The 13,125-nt window shown below is 39.6% G+C and overlaps 1 protein-coding gene across 2 annotated transcripts in view; it reads right to left on the reverse strand.

The window, feature by feature from the left end:
* The window catches only part of LOC134531680 (mitochondrial uncoupling protein 4), a 92,567-nt gene extending 92,068 nt beyond the window's left edge, over positions 1-499 (reverse strand). Inside the window, exon 1 of one of the 2 annotated variants that reach the window (XM_063367480.1) lies at positions 48-499. In XM_063367480.1, coding sequence (XP_063223550.1) covers positions 48-147 — 100 coding nt within the window. In that variant the 5' untranslated portion in view covers positions 148-499. The remainder of the gene's footprint in view (positions 1-47) is intronic. The other variant, XM_063367481.1, reaches the window with a different exon arrangement.
* Positions 500-13,125: the final 12,626 nt, after the last annotated feature.

The following is a 13,125-nucleotide window of genomic DNA, read 5'->3' on the forward strand; positions in this document are numbered from 1 at the left end:
CTAAAATAATAAACTAATTACATATACTTAATATAGATTAAACTTACCCACTTCTGCTATACTCGCTGATGTAACAGAAACAATGTATGTGCACCAAAACGAATCAACATACTTAGATTTAGGGAGTGGAACTGGAGAAGGCACCATATTGTATATATATATTTAATCATAAGCATTGCTAAACATCAGACAGAAGTAGTGAATGTCTTTGTTAAGACAGTTTTTAATAAAATCACTGAGAGTTATTCATTAATTACCTCAATGAATACATTATGACGCTGAAACGTATAACACACCATTATTTCAAACATTTATTCTTTTGTGACAAGTTTGGAAAATTTGCGCACGATGACACACATAATAAATGTGAACCTCAATGCCTTAAACAATCAACCGCACCATCTCCACAAATAAACAATCACGTTCACTCCCATTGAACCTAAAAATAAACAACACTGATTTTTGTTGCGTCATTGTTTTCCCATAAGAAAAATACCATAGAGTACATATGTTATTAGAGCGTCGATAGGGATGCATTATATTATATTATTATTTACTTATTTTCATTTCAGACATTTCCTTGACTATTTTGGTCCAAATACCAACTCTCTCCGAACTGCCCACCACACGCCTTGCTAGCGAAAAGCGCCCACCGGCAAAACCTACGCAGTCTTGGGTGTAGTGTATTTCATGATTTAATTTAAGACTCAAATAATGGAAGTGAGAAAGAGATCATGGCAAAGTGTAAATTTTGTGTTTCTTTACCAATATTTAAAAAAAAAACTAACAGCAAAATTTTTTTTAATTAATGTGTGATTGTGCATTCACTTCTGTTCCATGCACGCAGAGATGTCTTTTAGGTATCCTTCCCTCATGACCATACCATACCACCGCCGCTGACAGACATGGTCTTGAAGCACTCCATTTTATTCTTTGCTTTATTTTATGACCACTTTTTAAAATCATTAGTTATTTTTGTACAGTGTTTGTAAGGTCGTGAAGCTGGAAGCAAGAACCTAGTTGACAGTTATGAAAGTTTGTTGACATTTGTATAGAGTTGTGGGAACAGTAACATGTCAGGCGCCAATAATTCTACCAAGAGAGTTATTATTAATACTTATTTTCCTTCTCGTTGTGAAATGAAAGCCCAACTATAATAATGACCATGTGTATGAATTTTATAAAATAAATTCAGCACAATATTTAGGGAGTAGTTTAAGCTTTTTAGTGTACCGTAACATTTAATGTTTTCGCTCAGATTAATAAATTATTTATATTTTTTGATTTGTATGCTCTATATCTAATATCTTATTTATTTGAAAACGGTATTTATTTTTAAATGTATATCTATGTGAATGTTGTTCTATGGACTGAATTGAACATTTAAAAATGAACAATTACAGAGACCCCTCTAAGGAGGTAATGACTTGAGACGGTAAACAGTTAAGTTGACGCCGTTATTATTGATGTAAATTGTTATTTCAGTATTTGTTTCTTTAAATTTTATGAGAGATTTTGTGTTTCGCGCTATTGTTGCGCGCGGATTTCAGAAGTTTAACATTAATTAATGTAATAGTTTTTGGTTTTCGGCCAATAACGAGTCGCTATTTGAAATACGTCACTCATTGTTAACTGACTTAATTTAAGAAGGTTAAAAGAGAATGTAATGGCCATCTTAAGCGAGAACTGCTACGTGACGTCGGTGTGAAAATATCCAGCGAAATAGCTAGAAACTTGTAGGCATCCTGAAATAAGGATGATAGTTATGCATTATTAGGATGTAAACGTTCATTTGTAAGGCTTTGTCTAAAAAGATAAAGAAATTAGGAGTGATTTATACGTGAGTAAAGAATTGTAAGAGTCTGTTACTCCAATTCAGTGTTAATCACCACGTACCTCCCATACATTTCGTCACATCGCGGCCTTAAATGAAAAGTAAACATTGAGAAATTGAATTTAAGTAATAATATCTACAAGAAACTATGTTTTTGATATAATTTATTTTATTTTTACACACAATTAACATAACTCAGAGGTCTGATGAACGAGGGACTCAGAGCTCTACCGACGTAATTAAAACTTATCTAGCCGAGGTAATAATTATTAAGAACCCAAATTCATGAACTGAAACTGTGTATATCTCGTCGAACCCGTACCAAAGACTTTTGCTTGGTAATGAAATGTGCGCATCGTCACTCCAGTCAGTTGATAATTTTATGTGTTCTGCGGTGCCAATAACAGTTAGGAAATTTGAGTCTAATAAATAAGTATTGATATTAAGGGTAAATTTGAGACTTTTTTTTTAATAAATAAGTAAAAAAACACTAAGTGTGTTTGTTATATGTTATTTATAATACACCTATTTAAGTGTATATATGTCTATGTCTCTCCAGCCAACCCCTAACTGTGGCATAATAGTATTCATAACACATGTTAACTGAATGTTACCTAAGCATAGTATTTTTACACAGAGAAAGTAAGCTCTACATAGTAAACTGTCACACAAGAGTGAGGCATATTCCTAAATCTATAACTATACAGAGTATCAAGAAAAGGGTCCGCACATATTTATTTTCAGCCCAACGGTGGGGCCCGATTGAGGTTAGATATTAACACCTCAATAGTTTATTGTGTGTAAAGAGTTTGCAAATCCAGTATTGTGCGCAATTGCACTATTTGTATAGTAATTGATTTGTGTCATCTATACTTAAGTATACCAACATGTCAAACGAGCAGGACACTTATTTTTTGTTGGTATTAGTCATTTTTGACGTGTATGGGAATTTGTCTTTATGTTTAATGCTCAGTTGGTGGTACTGATTTGTGTATTACCTGGGAAGAAGTGATGTTGCATTAAATGCAGTCTTGGTGAAAGTTACATGTCGTCTACATGTCTGTTTTTGTGCTCCGACTTTCCCATAACAGTGATTATGGGCCCAGACAGGCTTAGTTTAATGTGGCTGTGACTGCTTGAAAGTCGTAATGCATGTCAGGAGTATAATTATTGCCATTGCAGTGGTCGGTATATTTGCAATTGCTGCTGTTTTTTGTGATCATGTGTGGTGTGGCAGGTGGCCATGTTTCCTGCAACAGTTGTAGGATTTCCACAACTTACGAATACTAACTTCTCCAATTGGCTATGGAGAGTAGAGACTTTTTGACCAAAGAGGGAGTAGACGACGTGATAAATATCTCGGACATCACCAAAGGGGAATTGTAAGCGGAAGAAAGACGACAGTTTGATGTACGTGATAAAAAAGCTAAATGGGTCATAGCTCAATGTGTATCAGATAAACACCTGGAGATAGTGAAAGGGGCAACCTCAGCTAAAGAAATGATGGTTTCTTTAAAGAATGTTTTTGCCCGGAAGTGCCCCATATCCAAATTATTTGTGATGAAGAAACTCTTGAAATTGAAGTTTTACTCAGGTGAGCTGCAGGAACATTTCCTTGTAGTTGAGACTATGCTTAGTGAGTTAGAAGCATTGGGGGCAGTTTTAGACGAAACAGATAAGGTGTGCTATCTATTATTGACTATGCCGGAGAAATTTAGCAGTGTTATCACAGCCATTGAGACGATGACTTCAAATATAACTTTAGAGTTCGTGAAGGGACGACTCCTAGATGCAGAACTTCGAATGGTGGATGATAATATGTCACCATCCCAGGTGTCTGGCTGTTCGTTTGCGGCGAAGAGATCAAAGGTGAAGTGTTTCGGCTGTGGTGAATATGGTCATTACAAGAGACAGTGTCCAGTGTTAAAGTGGAGAGGTTCGCTTTCCTATATGATTTCCAAAATGTAAACGTTGCAGATGGAATGCCACCGGTAAGTGCTGAACAGAATGATGTGGTGTTTATAGCTTCAACCTCTTTGATGAGTAACGATGAACGATCTCACCCCATTACTTTTGTGTGTGACTCTGGTGCATCCGAGCATATGATAAATACTGATTATAGAGGTCTCTCATGACAGGCATTGAGACATTAAAGGAACCTGTTGCTATTGTTGTAGCAGATGGAAGTAAAATGGTCGTTGCAAATTAAAAGGGAAATATTGTTTTTGATAAATGTACATTGACAAATGTTTTGATTGTAAATAACTTGAGATACAATCTTCTTTCTATATCAAGGGTTTGTGCAGTTGGGTATCAAACAGCCTTTCTTAATGATAAGATGATAATAAGTAATGAAAGTATACCTGTTCTCGTAGGTCAAAACATTGGTAAACTGTATGTAGTAGGGCTGAATTGTTCGGTAGTTGGAAATGAACTTGTGCCCAGTGTAGGGATGTCTACTTGGCATGAGAGGTTAGGTCACCCAGGTGAGGAGGCAATGAGAACATTGGGTAAGATGACAGGAATTAAAGGTATGGAAGCAGTAAGTGATTGTAAAGTATGTATTGAGAGTAAGTTGACTAGACAACCATTTAATTCTATAAGCCCTAAAGGGAAAAGGTGTCTTGAGATAATATGCAGTGACTTGTGTGGTCCCATTAAGCCTACTATGTTTGATGGGTATAATTATTTTCAGACTATAACAGATGCATATTCTGGTTTTTGTATGGTGTTTCTGTTGAGGAGGAAAGATGAAGCCTGTGAAAATGTGAAAAGCTTTATAAAATCAGCAGAAAGGCAGTTTTCTTCTGATAATCGTAAGGTTTTGAAAAAAAGATGTGATATGGGGGTGAATTTTGATCTGCAAGTTTTCAAGGCTGGTGTTTCAGTAAAGGTATTCAGCTGGAATATACTCCTGTCTATACACCTCAGTTAAATGGACAAAGTGAGAGAATGAATAGAACATTGTTAGAGAAATCCCGGTGTTTGATAGGAAACTTACCTAAATACCTGTTGGGGGAAGCTGTTAGGACAGCAGCATTCTTGTATAATAGAACCCCTAGGTACAATGGCCTAGTACCAGCTGAAACATGGTATGGGGGAAAGTCAATTACCACAAGATCAGGTTGTTTGGGAGTAAAGCTTTCATTAAGGACAATCATCCATCTCTGGGGAAATTGGATAAGAGAAGCATTGAGGTTTACATGGTAGGGCAGTGGCGTAGCCAGGATTTGTGTATGGGGGGTGTTAAATAGCATGCGCCCCCCCACCCCTCTGTATTAACGCGGGGGGTCCGGGGGTCCTCCCCCGGGAAAATTTGGATTTTAAGGTGTAAAATAGTGCTATTTTAGAAGTTTTCGGTACTTAAATTTAAATATTGTAATGGTAAAAATTTTATTAATTTTAATATGAAATTTGTTTGAGTGATGAATAAGAAATTAATTAAAGATTTGGTGCTTAGGGGGGGGGGGGGGTTGAACCCCTAAACCCCCCCCCCCCCCTGGCTACGCCCCTGTGGTAGGGTACACTTCAAATTCTTACAGGTTTTTTGATCCAAGGATGATACAAATTGTAGTGTCAAGGGATGCAAAGTTTCTGGAGGATGAGACCTTTTATGAATCACAATATGATGCAAAACCATTGAAAGTAAAGGTAAATGACGTGGACAAGTTAGAAACAGTATCATGTGATATTCAAAAGGAGAGAATGCCTGATGAGGGTATAGAGGAAGGAGGAAGGAGATCAGAAAGAACTAGGGTACCTCCAGTGTGGCATAAAGACTATATTACTGAGGACTATACAACGCAAATAGCATTGAATGCATGGGGGTTTCTCGATGCTAATGTTCCCTTGACAGTGTCTGATTTGAAAGATAACAGAGACAGGGAGGCACGGGAAGATGCAATGCACGAGAAGATACGTGCCCTAGAAAAGAACCACACTTGGGAGTTAGTTGAAAAACCAAGTGGTAAGACAGTAATAGACTCCAAATGGGTTTTTTCAGAAAAAGAGGTAAAAGGGAAATTAATTAAGAAGGCAAGATTAGTTGCCAGAGGGTGTTTTCAGGAAGCAAAACCAGATGAAGAAATATATGCCCCTGTAGCTAGGATGCCTACTATTAGAATTCATTACAGATGGGCTGGGTTATTAACCAATTAGATGTCAGAAGTGCATTTTTGTATGGAGAATTAAATGATCCAGTTTTCATGAAAGTTCCTGAAGGGATTTGTGGGTCTGAAAAGAATAAATATCTTGTTTGCAAATTAAGGAAGGCTTTGAATGGTCTGAAACAATCCACCAGATGCTGGTACGTAAGATTAAGCAAGGAACTATTAAGACTTGGTTGTAAGCAATCAAACTCTGATCTTTGCTTGTTCTTTAAGAAGGGCTTTTACATTTTGGTCTATGTTGATGATCTAATGGTTTTTTCTGATGATAAAGAAAAAATTCAAAACCTTATAGTGACTTTAAAAGAAAAATTTGAAATGGAGGAAATGAGTGAGGGAACTGGAGTATTTAATTTCCTTGGGCTAGAAATTATTTGTACAGATGAAAGCATATCTATTAGGCAATGTAAATTGATTGAGAAAATATTGGAAAGATTTCAAATGAAAGAGTGTAAATTCTCAGACTTGCCAATGGAAATTAAATTAGAATTGCAACCTTCAGATGAATGTGACAATGTGCCGTATAGAGAACTTATTGGGTGTTTGATGTATGTACTCTACCAGATTTGAGTTTTCCTATTGTATATTTCAGCAAGTTTCAGAATTGTTTTGGAAACAGTCATTTTAAGTATTTGAAAAACATCCTAAGATATTTAAACAAAACAAAGGAGTATTGTCTTAGATATTCTAAACAAGTGTGTAATGTGATAGAGTCATACGTATATGCAGACTATGCAAATGATAAAATTGATAGGAAAAGTATTACAGGATACTTCTATAGAATATTTGGTAATAATGTGATATGGAAATGTAAAAAACAGAGTTGTGTTAGTCTATCCAGCACTGAAGCTGAATATGTAGCCTTGGCTACTGCTGCGACAGAGTGTATCTTTGTGAAAAAGATGTTGACAGAACTTTTAGAATTAAAACATATTGAAGTGATTATGTATGAGGATAATCAATCCTGTATAAAAATGGCATGTACTCTTGAGACAAAAAGATCTAAGCATATTCATGTGAAATACAATTTTATAAAAGAGCTTGTACAAGATAATATTGTAAAACTTGTGTATGTTGATTCAGATAACCAAAAAAGTGACTGTTTAACCAAACAGGTACCCTACTGTAAATTTGACAGATTTGTATGTGAGTTAGGGTTGTCAAAATTGGGTGAAGGTGTTGGTATTAGTCAATTTTGACGTGTATGGTAATTGTCTTTATGTTTAATGCTCAGTTGGTGGTACTGATTTGTGTATTACCTGGGAAGAAGTGATGTTGCATTAAACGCAGTCTTGGTGAAAGTTACATGTCGTCTACATGTCTGTTTTTGTGCTCCGACTTTCCCATAACAATTTTCTCAGAAGAAAATACTTAGTGTAGGTGAGGAATATGTCACTGTGCAAGGCTCAGGTAGTGAGTCACAGACAACATCGTCCACAGGAAATTCACCTGTATGTACATGTGTAGAGAGGGATATTGAGGGAGCAGTCTCTAGCATTGAGAGGTTAGGGCGGCCCATGTCTCCTATGACCATGGAGCAGGCAAATGTGAACAACACTGTCCTTCACACAGTGGCACACCAATATAGTACTACAGCACAGCAAGTAACGTTGGACACCTTTATGTAGGCATTACTGCAGAACAACGCTACCCTAACTGAGAAAATAACCAGACAAATGCAAAGATTGAGCAAAATAACTCTACCCTAACTACGCAAATGGAACAACACAATGCCAAATTGGACCAGACTAGCTTCAGCATTAGGAATCTCGAGCACAGCATCGAGGATTAGTTAACCCAGCAGCATGAGGAGATACAGCAGATTGCTGAGCAAGTCTCCCAGTATAACAGCCGAGTAGATGGGTTGGAATCCCACATGACCTCACTAAGAAACATGATGGCAAACGAACACAGGGGACAGGCCAACGCTAGGGACGAGGTGCGAGAACATATCCAGCACCTAGAAAACCGGCTAGGTGACATAGAAGTATCCACAGCGACCTTGAGGGACAGGTTAGGAAACCTGACTGTCAATCCAAGCCCTACAGCTGAGTCAGCTGACTACCAAGGTTAGGCTCAAGCAAGTGTGAGCCAAGAACCTACTGTTTCAAGTGTTCCTACCGCAAGTAAACAACAGAGCGGCACCGAATTTTGCATTGAACACCAGTCCCAGGGACATACACGTGTTACCCCCACCACAAACAGGCCTGTGTCATCAGTTACGACAAGTTTATATGCACTGTAATGTTAAGGGAAAGTGAGAGAAATTTTTTGTGTAATGAGAAAGATGAAAACACAGTTCATCAAATATGTACAGTTTGTCCACATGTGACATTAAAAATTTGTGAATGCAATGTAGATGCATTGATAGACAGTGGCGCTGAAGTCACATGTATGAGCGAGGAGTTAGTGAACTACCTCGAACAGCAAGGCATAAGATTACCTAAAATACCAGTGCCAGAACTCAAGATTATAGGAGTGACATCAAGGGCCAGCCCTTTAGTCAATAGACAGGTGCTGATTACAGTACACAGCTTAGGTCAACCTAAGGACATGACTGCACTGGTAGTGATGTCGTAGGCTGGTCGACTAGTCCCTGAAATGATACTATTTTGCCGGCTACTCAGGGCTCGGTAGAGGGGGGTTCAGGCCGCGTGGCCGAGGGACTTAGTCTCCAGAATTAAAATTAGCACAACTCGAATAAAGTTTCCTGGTTCTTTATGCACAGTAAGATGAACACTTTACATGGGGCTGCCGCGTTTCCGCCTGTGACTATTTCTATAGGGCGAAGCCTGGTTCCACACACTTATATTGTACTGAAAAATATGGGACGTCCCGCCCGTGACGAGTATTACCCACGCTGCAAAGACTTGAATTCGCAATGACTCGAGTGCAATAAGATGGCTGTCTGACTGTACACCACAATGACCGGGAAGAAACGTCAAAGCACAGTACGTGCGACGGTGAATGTCCAGTTTACAAAAAAAAAACCGCGACTCGCAAAAATTAAGAGAACACACATGAGAAAAATGACATTATGAGAGACGCGACTGAATGACAAGTAACAATCTCGTCTGAATGACAAGGCGACTGCAAAACTAAAAACACTTCTGCTCGGCAAAGTCTGAAGCTACAGCAAATACCGCGCCCGTTCCAATCTCACCGTCCCGGAGCGACTTCGCAAACACGTCCGTTGACTCTCGTGCCGGTTCCACGACTCTCTTCCCACTTGCACGGAGCGGCCCGCTTCCGTGACCGCTGCCTCTCGCATCTGGCTGACAACTGACTCCCCTTCCCCGCCTGGCGCGCCCGAGCGCCCGTGTCTCTCCCCTCTCCGCGAGCCCGCGGAACACGCTGGTTGGTCACAGGCGGAAGCCACGGCCTTGGCGCCCGGTGAACAAATAAAAGCATATAATTCATGAAACTTCAAATGGAGAAATATTTAAAATAAAATTAAAACAAAATACTTACAATAAATTTAAAAACAAAACATATATAATAAAAATAGATGTCAAATCCTGTAAAGAAAGTTGCGCATCGCACATCACCTACACTTGCGTCGCACCAAACACTCAAGAGGTGGCGCTGGCGAGGCATAACAGCCTGTAGGAGCCGGGCAGACACTTTGGTCGACGTTAGTGAAAGGCCTAGCAAAGCCATTAATCATTAGTACTGATTTTCTATCACAATTTTGTGTAGTGATAGACTTCCAATTGTGTGCTATTCACTCGAGTGACTGTGAAACTCCAGTATCACTCACTGGCAAGTGGCATGTAAGGGACAATTTTGTAGGGATCTTGTATAATGAACCTATGCACAGGCACGTATGTAACAACTGAACAAGTGAGCAACTCCAGGCATCACTGGAAGATATTCGGCAGTCTCTAGAAGAGGTGAAAAGTGTGTCACCTAACCAGCTGCAACAGCTGTTCAGTGTAATGGCAAATTTCCAGTCAGTATTTTCAGACAAGCCAGGCAGAAATAAATTCTAACAAGCAAGGATCAAAATTAATGAAGAGGCACCGTACCACCGTAAATGCTATCCCATTCTGGTGAAGTACGTACAAGAAGCCACAGCCTGCCTACAATTCATGATAGATTGGCAAGTAATCACGAGAGAAGCTAGCCCTTATGCTAAACCCATAGTGTGTGTAAGCAAGAGAGATGGAACAGTGAGACTGTGTCTCGATGCTAGGGAGCTGAACAAAATTACAGTAAAGGACAGTTAAAGTCCTGTACAAACGGCAGAGATTTTGAGGTTATATCAAGGTGTGAAATACCTCACTACCATGGACCTGTCGTCAGTGTATTGGCAGATACCACTAGAGCCTAGCTCCTGCCAGTATACATCATTTCTGTTCCGTAACGAACAGTATGTGTTTACAGTCATGCCATTTGGACTGTGTAATGCAGTGGCTGACTTCACAAGATGTTTAGATGCAACCTTAGGACCCAAAAGTCAGGGATTTGCAAGGGCATTGTCGATGAAATTTTGATAAAATCATCAAGTTTTGAAGAACACATGCAGCATGTTGCCACAGTACTGCACAGACTGCAAGAGGCAGGCATGACAGTCAAGATTAGAAAATCTGTTTTCTGCAGAGAGAAATAGCCCTTCTTAGGACACATCCTCACGCCTAAAGGCATCAAGACAGCCCCAGACAAATTGCAGAGCATTCAGGAATTTCCTACACCTAGGAATGTGAAACAGCTGAGAGCTTTTCTAGGCATCATTGGTTTTTACAGGATATATTCGAATCAAGTAGCACAATGTGCAGTTGCTCTGTTTACCTTACTGAAGAAAGGTCAAGTATGGATGTGGAGTGAAGAGCATGAACAAGCCTTCATCAGTCTGAAGAACTTGTTCCTGACTGAACATGTTATTTACCATACAACCCAGAGAAAATAATTTTTGCTAAACACAGATGCCTCAGACACAGCCCAAGGATGCAAGCTAGCACAGGAAGAAAATGGAATTGAGAAAACTGTTGCTATGTCTAGTCGCACCCTCAGCCAGGCCGAGAAGAATTATACATTGATAGAGCGAGAGGCTCTTGCCATAATATGGGCACTCCAGAAGTACAGGGATATGTTACTTAGGGAAACTGTGAAACTGTTAACTGACCACCAAGCATTAACATGCCTTGAGGCAGGCAAGCTATTTGGGAGCCGTCTTACTAGATGGTTTCTCCTACTGCAGGAATATGACATACAGATACAGCATATCAAAGGACCTGCAAACACCACTTCAGACTACCTCAGTCGCCTGCATGAACTGCAAGAGAGTTCTACTTTAACATCTACTCATCAGAAGGAATTTTTAGTTGCACCTGCATCAACAGAAGTTTTTCAAACAACCCGAAGCTTAGAGATATCCTGAAGGATCTACAAGAGAAGCAGCAAGAATATGAGTACTGCAGGAGCACCATCAACCAGCTTAAGAAACAATCAGCTGATAACAAAATTCACCACCATTTTTGTCTGTCAAATGACAACATATTGTTTAGGTACCCAATAAAAGAAAAGAGGCATGTATGAAGACCACTGGAAACCAGTTATCCCAGCTGACCAGAGACAGCCAGTCACCTGGGATATACATGTATCATTAGGACATGTAGGAAGCAAGAAGCTTATTGAGGCATTGAGAAGGCAAGTGTACTGGCCTAATATGCCTCGTTATGTAAGCAAGGTCACAAGTGCCTGTGACCTATGCCAGTAGGTGAAGCCACCTGGACAACACCTGCATGGAGTGTTACAACCCATCATTCTAACAGCACCAATGGAACTATTGTCTGTTGATTTATTTGCCCCCCTACCACAGTCGAAGGGAGATGTCAAGTATGTGTTTGTTACGAAAGATGTGTTTACTAAATTTACAAGGTTATATGCTATTGTGAACCCTACTGCAAAAGCAGTAATGAATAAGTTGAAGTTGTTTACTGAATAAATTGGTACACCTAAAATGGTACTATCAGACCGAGGTACCCAGTTCACAAGTGATTTATAGCAGAAAGGCTACGCAAATTAGGTGCTATAACTACTACGATAAGTGTGCGACACCCACAGAGCAATCCTGTGGAGAGACTCATGAGGTCAATAGGCAGCCTACTTCGCACATTATGCTACAGCTCGCAGCAGTCATGGCGAGATAAATTGCCATATGTTGAATGTATAATTAACCATACTGTGCATGGTTCAATTGGAGTTACCCCTAGAGAAGCAATGAGCCTGGATAGGTCGGTGGCGATCAACCCGAACTATTTACCCCGATGTGACAAATACCCTGAAGAAGGAAGATTACCTACAGGAGAAGAGGTAGAAGAATTCGTAAAGATGAAGTTAACAGCAGAAGCTAATATTCGAAGAAGGAGGAAACCAGCATTAAAAATTTTCGAAATTAAAATCGGTGACCAGGTACTGAAGAAGACAACTCCAGTAAGCAAGGCCTGGGAAAATGTAACGAAGAAATTATTTCTGTTACTTGAAGGACCATATGTCATCACAGACATTGTGCAAGAGAATTGCTACACACTATCAGAGCCAGCAACAGGCCGACCAGTAGGCCGTTTTAACATAACGCAGCTAAGGGCACACAAGAGCCCTACCATAATGTAAACAAGGCCGACACAAGCTAAAGTTATCTCGTGATGGTACAAGCAAAAGTACTACGAACAGCTGATCGCAGTCTAAGTGTGAAGGTCAGACCAAGGATCTGACTGTACTGAAGGTTAAGTGTATTACACTGTGATTGTGTGATTTAAAACGTCATGTGAGGCGTAATGCAGCCACTGAAAATTTACCATGTTGTTATGCGGAAGTGTGATTTCCGCTTGATTCCTGTATTAAAGGTGAAGAGACATGCCACCTATAATAGGCGTACCCTGAGAAAAGGGGGGGGGGGGGGTTGGGTGTTTAACCCCCCCCCCCCTCACCCAAAATATGGCAAGAAAATTATGAACATTGATGTCATTCGAACTCAATTTCTAAACACAGAGCAACGAGAGAAAGAAATAATGTCACCAAGCAGCCCAATTGGTAACTAAACGTAAACAAATTTGAATTGCAGTGGTTGGTTCATGATAGGTCAGTCTAAATTCTTAAATTGCGGTGATTGGTAGATGGAAT

This window comes from Bacillus rossius, chromosome 5 (genome assembly GCF_032445375.1).
Source record: "Bacillus rossius redtenbacheri isolate Brsri chromosome 5, Brsri_v3, whole genome shotgun sequence".
Taxonomy (NCBI): Eukaryota; Metazoa; Arthropoda; class Insecta; order Phasmatodea; family Bacillidae; genus Bacillus; species Bacillus rossius.